Source organism: Gallinula chloropus, assembly GCF_964237585.1.
Source record: "Gallinula chloropus genome assembly, chromosome: 4".
Taxonomy (NCBI): Eukaryota; Metazoa; Chordata; class Aves; order Gruiformes; family Rallidae; genus Gallinula; species Gallinula chloropus.
In genome coordinates this window covers 16479037-16492781 of record NC_140088.1, presented here as the reverse complement: position 1 = coordinate 16492781, position 13745 = coordinate 16479037, and the positions used below count along the sequence as shown (strand labels likewise).

Below are 13745 nucleotides of genomic sequence, written 5' to 3'. Positions count from 1 at the left end.
ATCCTTCTGGTACAGGCATCCAGGCCCAGAACGCTGAAGGCATTTATTTATGCACCCAGCTCCCACTGGCTTTACCCGAGTGCGCACAAGTGTTTGTTTACGTACAGATCAGAAAATGTGTGAGATCTCACGTTGTGTCAGGATACTGGGAGAATTTCCATTCTTGTCAGTGTTAGAATTTGGGAAATGTTTAAATACTAAGGCTTTTTAGATGCTAGACTGGTATGGAAACTATCTTTTTGAATCTGATGATATGGGAAGCATTAAAGGGCTTCAGGTAACCAAATGCATTTTTGAGTGTAGGCACCTTGGAGGCCACAGTGATAGGAAGCAGCAAAAAAAGCCCTGCAAACTCCCCCCAAATGCAACCCCCCCTTCAAACTAAAATAGACCAAAAGTTTTTCTTGCTCAAGAATTGTTGCCTGTGTCATAATGATGAATGCTATCAGCTCATTCCTTTTTTTTACTGCGCAGATAATGAGAGGCTCTATAACGCTTGTAGCTGTAAAACCAACTGCTTATTGCCCGCTTTAAAAAAGGCGGGGGTGGGGAGAAATAACTTGTACCCTGTGAATCAAACAAAAAGCGTCTTGACTCTGGCATACCCTCAGACATTACATCACCGCTTAGCCCTTTCTGTTGACATTACACTGGTATAGGAGAGTTTCAGGAATGCACCGCTCATGGTAGTGCAGACTGCTCCAACTCCCTATAAAGTTACAGCCTTCATTATGTGGAAGTCTGTGTGCTAAATAGCTCTGGTTAAGGACAGTCCAGTTTTTAGCAGGACAGAATTATTACATGAATGTTACCCTTCCAAAACCAGGGTTAGCTGTATAGGTGCCAGAGGTCCTCTGTGGTTTTGCATGGCCTTTTGAACTTTTCTTCTGTGTTCTTCCTTGTGTCATCTAACTGAAAGGCCATTTATCTCAGGAAATAGTACTTATCAATGTCTAGCTTTAAAAACTAAAAAGAAGAAAGGGAATTACTCTTCTAAAGAATATATTGTGAGTTTCCTGTGCATAGCAGACTTCTTAGTCATAGCTTATTGCAGTCAATATCTCTTAATATATGAGAAACACTCACTTTGCAAATATGTCATCCTGCTTGGATGAAAAGGAAATTGGTGTCCTACATTGTCTTATATAGGTTTCTCCCAAGATTTACTGATCAGGTTGTATTTTGTTTTCTATTTTGTCTAAATAGCAGTTTAAATCCCAGCTATACACATAACATTACTTCTATATAAAATACATAGGCAAGTAATTTATCTTGCTATGAAATTACTTATTTCTTTGTTCTCCATCACTTCTGGTAACCAGTGTGGGAGGGTCATACTGAAAGTGGTTTTTCAGAGTCAGGGTCTCAACAGAAGGGGCTAGGAGTTTTCTTTAACCCTTCTTATTTAGATCACTTCTTCCCTGTTCCCTGAGGCATCCTACCTGTTCCATTTCCTGTCTCTCTTCCTTTCTGCAATCTTTAAGCCCTTCAGGGGAGATTTTTAGACCCATACTGAAGCTAAGTTCTGGTGGAGTGGAACACTGACCCACAGACTTCGGTGTTTCTAGGCTTCATGTCCCTCAGAGGCCCATCACAGGAGATCTGCAGTTTAGTAGCATCCCTTGCAAGCTGGGGAGAGGGAAGGGCTGGGAGGGTGAGTTGGAATGCACTGCTAAAAATGCCACACAGTGGGTGCCACATTCACTATGTTTCTTGTTGAACTGTTTAAACAAGGCTTTGTCTGCATACTGAAAAACAATACTATGTGTTCTGGAAGATTTTGTTTAATAAAATATTTCATTTAATGTGTATTTGGAAAAATAAGAGATGGCTGAAGAAAACAAAACAGAGCAATTAGGGTACAGACGGTTTCAACCATGAGTTCCTTTCATATGCTCAGGTAAACTTCGTTTTGCTTTTTGTAGAATGTAAAAAAGTATTTTCTTTGCCATAGAAATCCACTGTAAGGCTTTCTAAGTTGCCTTTGTTCATGAATAAAATTACTGTTACGGCTTTTCTGCATGGCAAAAAGGCAGTTGTAAAAATATTGATGGATTGTTCCCGATCATGCTTCTGTGAGCATTTAAAACTGCCCCACACAGAGTTGGCTACATACAAGATTAGGGATTTAGGGAGTGGGAATACAAAATTTGGCTTTGAATTTTATGTATTAGAAGCGATTTGTGTTTTTCTCCAGTCTGCTGTGTCACAGCTTTTCTTTTTCCAGATCATAAGATAGGCATGCTTCTTACTGAGGAACAAAGTGTCTGTTGTAAAAAAGCCTTTGGACGTACCTGCTTAATTCTCAGGCTGAGATGGAAAACTTTTAAGCTCTTTTTTTTGTGCCAGTTTCAACATTGCTGGAAACGGTCTCAAACAGTACAGGTTGCAAGCTGCTCTTCTGGCCAGTATGAAAAAAGGTGGCTGTTTTCAAAGCAAATGTGTTTCTTAATGGCACAGTGCTGTGAGCCCTAGTTGTAGATTACTCTTAAAATTTCTTAAATGTTGCACAACAGTTTCAATTTGTGCCCCAGAATTTATTGCAAAGCAGAAGATAAAAGAATGTATAGGTGTCATTTCTTGTAGGTAATTTATTTTCTGTTAACAATAAGTTTTCCACAACACACTTCAAAAATAGTTTTCCCGGTTCTGTTTCTTCTTGCTTTAGGCTTTATCATTGTGAGACAGCAACAAGAGGTTAATAGCCTGTGCAGGTGACTGCTCTTTGTCTTCCCCGCACGACCCCCTGCTTAACTGCCCTGGGGGGAGGAACTTCTGAGTTAGTAGTAGCGAGAGCATCTAAAAGAAGAGGCAGCATTCTGACTGGGGTTGGAGTCTGACGGTACAAACACTACAGTGTGCCATCGAGAGGGGAGATCCTGTACTTCACTTGGGCTGTATTGACACCCACCCGAGCCCTATACAACCTGGTTGAAATCCTAAATGAGAAGAAATCTATTGAATGAGAGATTTGTATGGGATTTTATTGTTACAGCTGCTGAAGCAGACCACTGCTGGTCTCAAGAGCTGTTGTTGGCCCAGGGGATCTAGGTGGGAGTTTACCTACCAAGGAGGTTAGCTGATGAACATCAGAGCAGTTTTTCAAGCTGTAATTTGTGAGAACTCTATGCTAAAAGCCGAAATTTAACACCATAAAGGTGAAAGCTCAACAGAAAGATCAGGAATTGCAAAGAGATGCAAATACCTGACCAATTGACTGTTGTTTATTTCTTCATTGTTTAAGAAAAGGAGTCCTCTGGGAGATCCTTTTTTTTTTCTTTTATTCCTCTGGTACTTCGCATCTCAAACAAGCTGTATTATCTTGGTGGTTCCGTGTTTGCTTGCTTCTTGTTGCTTTATGAATAGGAGAAAGTCTTCTCCTCCTCCGTGGTGGGTATGGCCTTACCTTGTTTTCCCCCTGAAAAGATGATTTGAAAACAAATCTTCAAGTTTTCTACCTGCACAAAATGTAGACTTAACCCTAAATTCTGATCACATCGTAAGTTAAGTATCAGTTGTTCTTTAAAAATGGATAAAATAGCAGGGGAAGTATCACTTACAAGGGAGATTTGTGGAGCAGAGCAGCCTTGGCATCAGAAAAGGCCCAGAAGCAGTTACAGACACAAAACCAAACCCCAGTAAACAAAACTTGGTTGTGTTGTGTCAAACATTTTTCATGCAAAATATGTAATGTATAGCAGGAACTGTGTTCATAGTTGTGGTATTTTATATAGGTGTATATGTGCAAGCATAGGCATATATACATATGTGTGTATGAGGTGACCTTTCTTATTTTATGCTCCTCATTCATTTATAACTTGTTTTTGTAGTCCCTTTGAAATAGTCCCCTGATAAGCAGATCATGGTGATATCACTGGGATTTGTTTGGATTCAAGGACAAGTTTAGTAGGGGGTTGTGATTATGGTGCTGCTTTGCTCTCAGTGGCTACTTAAGGGGTCTTTCTCTCATCTGTGTGGCTGTCTGTTTGAAAAAAAAAAAAAAAAAGAGTGTTTGTAGGCAGCCCATAATTCTGGAACCCTCAGGTTCTCTGTCAAATTTGAAATTGGCCATTAGGCTTAAAAGTTCTGGGAGACTAAGAGATGCCACAAAGAACAAACTAGCATAAGCCCTGTTTCATCAGGAAACTTTTCCTCCTTGGAAAAATACACAGTTTTTATGTTATTCATGTAAATGGATTCCTTCTCCAAAGTGCTGATGGCTATGAATTTCAATCTCTCTTGGACAAATAATCAATGTTTTTCAGACTTCAGTGATGCTTGCTGTCCAACTGTGGTTTCCTCAGTGCATATCCCACCACCGAGATGATATGCAAGGCAGCTCTTCTCCTATGCTCAAGAGGAGTTAAGACTTCAGCCTAGCAAATTGCTACTAATCCAGTTTTATCTATTGCCACAGGGGGGAAAAAAGCAAGAGCCTACATTCCCCCCACCTCCCCCCCCCCCCCAAGTTATGTTATGTTACTTGAAGGGATTGTGTATCCTTCTTCTTAAAGGAGCTGTGCAAAGCACCAAATTTGGATGCTTCTCTGCTTCTTCCCCAGAATGTGGATTTGCATTACTTCAAGAAGCTAAGGGATAGCTCACTAAAATCCTGAGAAAAATTCTCTCTGCTCTGATCTTTCCTGCCCCAAGTTTCATTCTCCCCTCTGAGGAAAGGACACGTGTTCCAGCGAGTGGGAATTGAGATTCAAGAAGTACAGTCTGTTTCAGAGCTGCTGTGTTAGTGAAGCTGCAAGCAGCAGCATGGAATTTGAGTCTCCCTAATAACTATTTTCCTGTTAGTAACTTAGCAGCAATCACTTTTCAAGTGGTTGTACTTTTACCCCTAGTCTCATTCATGCATTTATGGTGATGATGCTTTTTGTTTGTGCTTTTAAGACAAATTCTGGTAGGTTCTTCTTGTTCTCCCCGACATTAGGAGAGCTGTTCAAAAAGACTTGCTGATACTTTTGGGAAAATGATCCGTGCCTGCTGGTGCCTTTTCTGGGGCCAAAAGCTTAAAAATGTTTCTGACATAGGTCATAAGTAAAGCAAAATTTTATGGAAACAGGAAATGTCGATGCTGGAAACTGTAAAATAAGGTTTGATTTAGAAACAGTTTTATTGAAATGCTCCATGCTCGGGAGCACCCGAGGAAACGCAGCTAGTGGGAATTTGAAAGCTTTCAAACTGGCAGTGCTAAGAACAGAAATAAATTCCCCAGAGTGGTAGTACTCTGCAAAATGCAATGCTAATGCTACTGTTAGGAGATTATAGCAGCAGCAGATTAGATCTCCCATTTATTTATATCGACTGCTGCAATTTCCTTGGGAAAAGAGAAAATTAGAAGAGTTAGAGTGGAACGAGTGGGGAGTGCTAGTCTGAAGTAATTCTGCCAGATTCCTGATGATAGCTCATTTTAAGCATTTCATGCGTACTTGAAGCTCAGGCTGAATTTGTGTTTCTCCAGCAGCAGACTCTGACTGCGCCTGAGAGTTTTCTTCCTTCTAAGGCAAACTTCTGAATCAGCAGCTTGTAGTCATCTGGAAGCCTTTTCCTGTCATTGTTGCTAACAGCTAGACAGAAGCTGGTTCTTCCCTTCTAAAAAAAACTCCAATATTAATTATTAGCAACTGTTTTTCTGTCTAATCTCATGTTCATGTGAATATTGTGAACGTTGATTTCCGAAGTCCTGATCAGATACAGCAGCAAAAACGCAGAGAATGGAACAGGTGGTTTTAATATAGGTCTCTTCCCCCCCACCTCCCCCCGCCAGACATGTGAACATCTGAGCTCCTCATGCAGTGTCTGGTCTGATTCACAGTTCGGCACTGCACTAGTTCTTGGGGTTATGTTCTGCTTGGAGTTTGTCTTTTGGGGGGCGAGAGCCAGAGGAGGAGAGGGGCGCGCTCTCTTAGCCATTTCCTTGTCTCTGCTAATGCATGTGTGCTTGCCTCTCACTGGCTCTCCTCTGTGATTTGATTATCTGGGCTTTTGTTCCTAGAGTGAGTAGAAGGTACTCTGCTAGGGATTACATTTTGCACATTCCCCTCAGGACTGAAAATCCTTGGCCACAATTAAGTGGAGTCCAAGCATATGCAGCATGACATTCTTTCATCTACCTCACCCCAACCATTTTTCTTTCCTTTCTGCTCCTTCCTTTTAAGTCAACTCTATTCTCTCAGCATTTTAGCCTTATTAACTAGAGCTTGGTGCACTTCATAGTTAGTATTTCTTCAAACTTTCTAGTAGTATGGACTGACTTTTGTGTTTTCTCAATCCTTATTCTCCAACTTTCTCAACTAATGTGGAAAACTGTTTGCTTATTGTTACACTAATAATGAATCCATCGAAGAAAAATTTTGACAGATGATCATGTAATGTCCTAGTAATGTCACTCCAGAGGCCTTGGGTTCCCATTGTCTTGTGCAGAGTACTAATTGGAATTGGGTTTCTTTTTCAGATGCCATGGAAGAGGCGTGTTTCTGGCTTTAGCAGCTTGGGTGTCTGCTCTTGAAGCTTCAGCTGGCACATTTTTCTTGCATTAGCCACAGCCATGAAGCTGTGTGTTTGCCAGTCTCTTGGTCTCTGTTTGAAAAGTCACATTCTGTTTCTCAGAACCCTATCACCTGGTCTTACAGCAAAGGACAAAAGGAATGTATTTGGGTATTCAATTCTGGGTTGTGAGTACCTTAGAGGTATCCTAACGGGGAAGCATTGCTGGTTCCTGTAGTGGTGGCAGTGAAATGGCAGAGATACCAAATAGTTGGATAACTTGTGGAACATGATCTGTTTCTGGTAATTATTGGCAAAGCTAACTTCATATGAATTTAAATTTTATTTTGATAAAGTTTTGCAACTCACAGCCCATTGCTTACAACATCAAACTTTTGTAGATGATCTTATCAGTTAATGCTTTTGGAACTTACTGATGGCTCGCTCAGTTGCAGGATTAAACCCACAAGCACTTCAGCTCAGATCCTGAGCTGAGCTTTGTTCTGTGACTAAAAATAAATAGTGATGCAGATGCTGTATTCATTCATTCATTCCTACTTATTTTCTTTTGATAAATGGAATACTTTGGCCAAGTTGTTTGATTGGTGCAAATGTCATTAGGCTAGAAAATGGTAATGAAGTGAAGGACTTAAGGGTGCTTTTCAGTAGGTAGGAAATATCTCACCAGGAAATAGTTGGGTTGCGTATCTCCTCCACTGGAGATACTCAGATGCCATCTGGACATTGTCCTGGTCAGCTGGTTCTAGGTGGGTCAGGTTGGTTGGACCAGATGAGCTCCAGAGGTCCCTTCCAGCTTCAGACATTCTGTGAACTACTTAAAGAAAGAAATTGTGAAGTATCTTCGTATTCCCCAGACTTTAACTACCTGAATCGATGCAAGTCTTACGTGCTGAACTGAAGCTTATGTCTCTGCCTGTGTGGCCTAAGTTCGTATTCCCAATGGAGTTTTCATGAAGCTGTGATCTGTGATGGAGTCTAAAAGGTTTCAGGTGGGTGTTTTCCTGACACTGCCCACCTCTCCTTTCCCCTCCACTCCTGCCCTCCAACACAAAAATCAACCCACATCCACCAAGACAATTATTTCCCTTTTCATTTTGGTAATCTTTGGAGGGGAAAAAGTTGAATCAGAAGAGAGCTCTGGAGGTATCTGATCTCAGAGTGGAGCATCTTCAAAGTCAGATCAGGTTGCTCAAGGAATTGGCCAGGTAAATTTCAGATTTACAGTTGTGGGGATTCCACTGCCTTTCTGTGGCTGAGTTGTGTTTGTTAGACTACTCCTGAACATGCTGTTCCTTTGTGCTCAGCTGGAATTTCCCTTGCTGTGACTTGTGACTGTTGCTTCCTGAGAGTCCACTGCATTCCTCTGAGAAGAGTCTGTTCCCGGCAGCTCTGTATTCCTCCAGGCAGTGGGAGACTGTTAAGGTCTACTCTGTCCTATCATTTGATTGTCTGGCTAAATAAGGCTGGTTCCCTTAGCTTTTCCTCTCTGTTCACATGCCTTCAGCCCCAGTGGCCCTTCTCCACTCTCTGTCCTATTCATCAGTGTCATTCTTATATCAGGGGACCCAAACAGGACACAGTACTCCAGGGGCTTCAAAAGTGCCAGGTGAGGGGAATAATCACTTGGTTTGATCCACTTGTAACACTCTTGATAGTGCAATCAAATTGCCATTAGTCTGCATCACTGCAAGGACACTCTAAATTTTGCTGTGTCCAAAGCAAGACAAAGTATACTTGGATCAGTGGTCACTGCAGGTAATATGTTCTTGTTCAGCAGGCAGTGATTCACCAGAATTCCTAGATAACTGGCCATTGCATCTTACAGGATACACAGTGTGTTCCTTTGCAGATCAGTTTTGAAGCTGATTGGAAGAGCCTCTCAGACACTTCATTCCCTGCACATATGTAACATGTTGGGGTTTTTTCTGTGCTGTGTGCCTGGTGCAGGATATCTGAAATATGTCACTTTAGGGCCTGTCATTGTTGGTAGGCTTGTTTGATTTATGACATAAAGTGGAAAATGCCTCTCATAGTGAGGTGGTGTTAGGGCTTGTTTGGTTTAAAAAAAAGTGTGTCACGGTCATAAATTCAAGATACCAAGCTTCCTACCTGTCTTAGTAATCTCTGTTTCCTCCCCAAGTCCTAGGCAACCCAGTCCCTGTTTCAACCACATGATTTGATAACCAATACTAACAATTGGCAACATCTTTATAACTTTAAACAAGACTTTTTTTCTCCGCCCCCACCCTCCCCTGCCCCCAGCATTTCTTGTGTAACAAAACCTATTAAGAGGTGCTTTCTTTCTGCTTGCTGGGAGGTTGCCTATCTGAGCCCTAATTTGTGTAGTTTTGGCAGAGTGGCTCAGCCTGCTGTGGGCTAACATTTATGAGCAGTCAAATGAAAGAGAAACACATATTCCTGGCACCATCAGGTCAGTTTGGCAGAGGTAAGCTATGTAAGTGCTTGAACATGTTGGCTTGTAGAAATAACTTTCTGGCTTGGACATACTAGGTCTGAGTGATGCAGAACTAGTGGGCACAAGTTTTTAAAGGAACTGTTGTTTGATCAGTGCTCCTTATCTGTCAGAAAAGGAGCAGAATTGCATTTATAAGTGCTTACTCACATCCTACATCGTTAAAATTAAGAGAACAAAGAATGGTTGGATTGTGGTAGTAGAAGACCAGAGAAGCGATTTTAGTGGTCAATTATTGCATTTTTGCAGCTGAAAACATTCAACCACTGCATAAACATAATTAGCATTTCAAACAGAATGTATGCAAATTTTTAGCCATTTTCTCCGTGTTACTGTGTATGTTTTATTTGCTTCTCAGTCCTACGTTATTCCAGGACTGATCTCCTGACTACTTGCTGTTTCTTTGAGCTTCTTATCCCTGGAGACCAAAAGATAGAAACCGGTTATATTTGAGCCAAACAAAATAGAATTTGTCTCTTATCAAAGGTTAGAAAAGGAGCAAACTTGCTCTATTTCTTCCTTTTTCTCCCTCCCCTCTACCCTAACAATAATAAAATGAAAAACCCAACTTCTTGACTGCATTAATTAAACAGAAGTCTTAAGTCAGTTGAGGGCTAGAGATTTACACTGTCTACACCAGTATAACTGGAATTGGAATCTGCATTTGGTTCCACTGTGTGCCGTCTCCTCTCTAATTTGGGAGAGAAATAAATGACAGGGAGTACAGTTTATTGGTGAATAGATACTTGGAGACAAGGGACAGTTAGTGACCTCTTGTAACTGAGAGGCATAAACTTCTTAAGATGTCAAATGTCACCTGTCATTCCAATGCATGTTTGTGGTATATTAAGCTACTTTAAATTCCATATTGCCTAAACTTGTGTACAGCAAAATGATTGTTTATCGTTCGTGCACTGTTGAAAAAGGGCAGCCTCCCATCACTTCAGAGCAATTGCAATTCAGGAAGAAATGAACAGTGTGATAAACAAGGTTCTTTTTAAATGGCTTGAGACTTGCTGGCAGACAGTGTTTAGCTTTGATTTCGTTCAGTGTTGAAGATCATCGAAAGTCAGTGACTGAGGATAGTCTTTAGTCAATTGATGAGCCAGACATGTTGTGCTTGTGTGTGATGGATGTGCTAGCTTTCTTTTTAGGTATGTGTTTGATTGAGTTTTTTGGTAGTTTGGGACCCAGATAAGGAAAAAGGATGAAAGACACTTAAAAAAATACCAGAATTGTAGGCTGCAAGGTACAAGAGTTTGATCTAGAAATGCTTGTATTAAAGCCAACCAAAAGCCATAGCCTTATTTAGCAAAAGAAACACACACTTTGGGCAGTAGGCATTAGATACATAAAGCATGCTTTTCAGTTCTGTTTATATGCATGCAAAGTTTTTGTGCTGGTACCTGACCCCCAGTTAAGGGTAAGCTGCAAAAGAGTCATACAAATTGGCTTTGTTTTTAACTTGTTGTTTTGGATTTGGAGAAACTGGATCTGCAGTAACATGATTTAGGTGATGCTTTGTGGTAAACCGCTTTCATTTTTATTCCTAACAGTACATCCTTTCGGGCTCTGATGACTTCAATTTGTATATGTGGAGGATTCCTCCAGATCCAGAAGCAGGTAAGCTTTGTTGTTTTGGAACTTGGGGAAGGGGGGACAGGTGTCTGACAAATACTAGCTTGTTTTTTTAAAAAATTGCTGTTCTCAGTCTCTGGATTGAGAGTAAATCCAGTAAAGCTGAATGTGGAGAGTTTACAGATGCCTAATCCAGTCTCTGTGTGACAATGGACAAAACCGTTTGAACCTTTATCATACTGATTTTATTTCTCTTCTCAAATAATGATCATTTGAATGTTCTAGATGAGCTGATGAAGAGAGAGAGAGAGACTCTGCTCCAGCCACAGCTTTCCTCCCTCTTGTATACCAACTCCACTGCTTCTAAGCTGATCTGAGTTTACTGAAGAACTTACAATGCTACTAAGAAATTCTATCTCGTAATGAAACTTGCAGCATAAAATGGTGCTGGGTTCAGAGGCTGCTCCTTACAGCTCTGGTGCATTGGCCTCTTCCCCTCTTTCTTTCCTCTTACACAAAAACCCTTCTACTGGTTTCTCATGCAGAGCAGTTATGCTCTTTTACATTCTGGGTGGAGGAGCACTATCAGCTGGTGGAAATGACCGTTTGGGGCTCATTTCTGACCCTTTCACATGCTGGGGCAGGCGTGCTAAGCAAGTAGCACTAGCTCAACTTTACATGAATGTGTGGGAGAGGGGTGCCAGAGCAAAGAAAAAAGGAGCAGCATGTGGGATTTTGCAGAAGTGTTGCAGATGCCACAGGTGGTCAGTGCCTAATTTGATGTTGTCTGGTATTACATAAGATGTGGCAGTACATCATCCACTGCTGTCTCTGAGCCACACAATGTCAGCACATGTCTTCTGTTGAAACAAATTGCTGTGCTCTTTTAGAGGGGTGTTGAATCTTGATTGAAAGACTCAAGACTTCAGGAAGTGCACTACTGTTTCTATTTGTAATGGCTCTGACAGTTTAAACTGTACATTTCAGAGGTATTAAGTACAACTGAGAGCCATCCTGTGGACTCAGGTGCTTTAGCAATAGTGAGAGCAAATTGCAAGCTGTGTTAGAAGTAAAATGAAAATATTTTGTTTCATTTTCAAAGGCTGTTAATCACAGCTGTGTAGTCCACAGCTGAGAGGATGACGAGCTTCTACAAGGATCGGTTAGCGGCAGGGTTTTGAGGAAAATGGCATTCTAATCTTGGATTGATTATTTCACCAACATTTGATGCTGTAGTCCAGAATTCTTTAAGATGGTCCTGCCTTCTGTCTTTTTGTAGGGTCTGTAGGGACTTCTCCCTGTTTTACTTTTAATCTGTATGATTTCTTTTTAACAATTTTACTACTACTTAGGGAATTTCCTCCTTGTTAAAACAGAGCTCACGTACATTTAAATTATTTATCTATATGTTTTTGTATGAGGAATGTAGAATTAGATTTTGTGTATCTTGCTAGACTTGTCCAACTCAATTTGTAAATTCTTGATTTGGGATTTTATGTTTATTTGGCTGTGATGCTTTCAAACTCTTTTTCTCAGGCAGCTGCCTGAGACCTTTGCACAAAGGGCGATAGCTAGAGTTACCACAAAACAATGTCATATGTGTTTTGGTCAGCTTTCTTGTTTCTGGTTCTTGTAACTTGAGGAAGGGTGTCAGTAAACTTGCAACATTGCAGTTACAAAATTAATTACTTAATGGCAATTGCCCTCAGTGGTTGCTTAAGTATCAGAAGATCCTGTAGTAGGGACCTGTATATCTTAGTCTCTTGTAACTTGAGCAGTTCTCTTATTACAACATTTTAGTGAAACTGGTGAGCTTGCTTTGTTAGATCTATGGATTAGGCTTCAGTGGCAAACAATTCATTTGCCATCCAAATCACCTGTGATGGGTGATGATTGGAGCTCTTTTCTTCAGCTCTTCTTGAAGGGCTGTGCCTGTTTTGGATGTGATGAATAATCACATTGAGCTAGAGAGGTTGCTGTGTTTCCTTCTTGGGGAAAGACTCTTGCTGTGGGGATGTGGAGACCTTGGAAAACTCCTTGTTCTCATGTTCTAGCGTAAAATAGGAGTGCCTTTGGGTCTGTGATCTGAGTGGGTGGAATGTGGTCTTTCACTTTGAAATACAAGCTAGACAGGATGATGTCATGTCCCACAACATTGGTTGGTTGGTATTTTAAATAAAAATGTCTCTCTGATTTCTACCTTCTGGTTGAATTCAGACATTGTGTTGCTATAAATATTTATAATACACCTCCCTTAAATTATTTGTAAGTAGCAACGTTTTTGCAAGTATAAATCCATAAATCTTTTTACAGAGCTGCATTCTTAATGACAACTCTAAAACAGATTGTGTTGCTTAAGTACAGGTGCAGCAAGTACTAGCTATCTAATGGTTAGCAACATTGTTACATAAAAGAGGAAGAAAAGTGGTAAGGAACATACCAGTCAGGGGATTTCAGGATGGAGGAATGTGGTTACCTGGACCCATATTTTGCCAGGAATATGGAACAAATTCTCCTGTGTTTTGCAAATAATCGTAATTTAGAGGTGCTTCCCAGTAGGTTGTGTTGAGTCATTCTCCCTCAGATGGAAATTCTGCCAGCTGTTTTGTTCAGTCCAGTTGCTAGACAGGATTTACCTCAGGGCAGGGAGGTCTGTGGAAAAAAAAAAAAAAAGGTATTTTCTAAATTGCTTAGGAAGCTGTTCTTTTGAAGAGTTTTATTGGCTGTCCACAATCTTAGATTATTCTGAATAGACCAGGATTTCCAAAGCCACAAGGTTGGTTGCTTTTTTTCCACCTTTTATCCTTCTTTGAAGATGGACTAGTTTGCTTATTTTTCCACTTCCTTCTCCATCTGAGTACCACCCAGCTTTCCACTATGCTTCAGGAATAATTGCTGATTGATTGTTTGATAAATTTGTTAGCCAATTCCCTCTTCAAAGTATATATCCTAGTTTTCATCAGAGGCAGAGCTTCCAGCAAAATTAAGACATTAGTCTGGCAGAAGCAAAGTAGTACTGAATGTCCACAGCTTTTAATTTACTCCAAGGCAAGCTAGAAGTGAGAAGAGACCTGGGCCCTATGTGACCTGTCCAGCAAGACTCTTAACATACAAGCACTTCAGGCAGTATTTAAGCTTAACTCCTATAAACACAGTCTCTTAAATGGTAAAGAATCCT

At 40.7% G+C, this 13745-nt stretch overlaps 1 protein-coding gene across 1 annotated transcript in view; it reads left to right on the top strand.

The window, feature by feature from the left end:
* Positions 1–13745, top strand: part of DCAF5 (DDB1 and CUL4 associated factor 5) — a gene marked incomplete at its 5' end in the record, with an annotated part of 75351 nt that overhangs the window by 44605 nt on the left and 17001 nt on the right. Inside the window, one exon of the mRNA XM_084263327.1 lies at positions 10546–10612. Coding sequence (XP_084119453.1) covers positions 10546–10612 — 67 coding nt within the window. The remainder of the gene's footprint in view (positions 1–10545; positions 10613–13745) is intronic.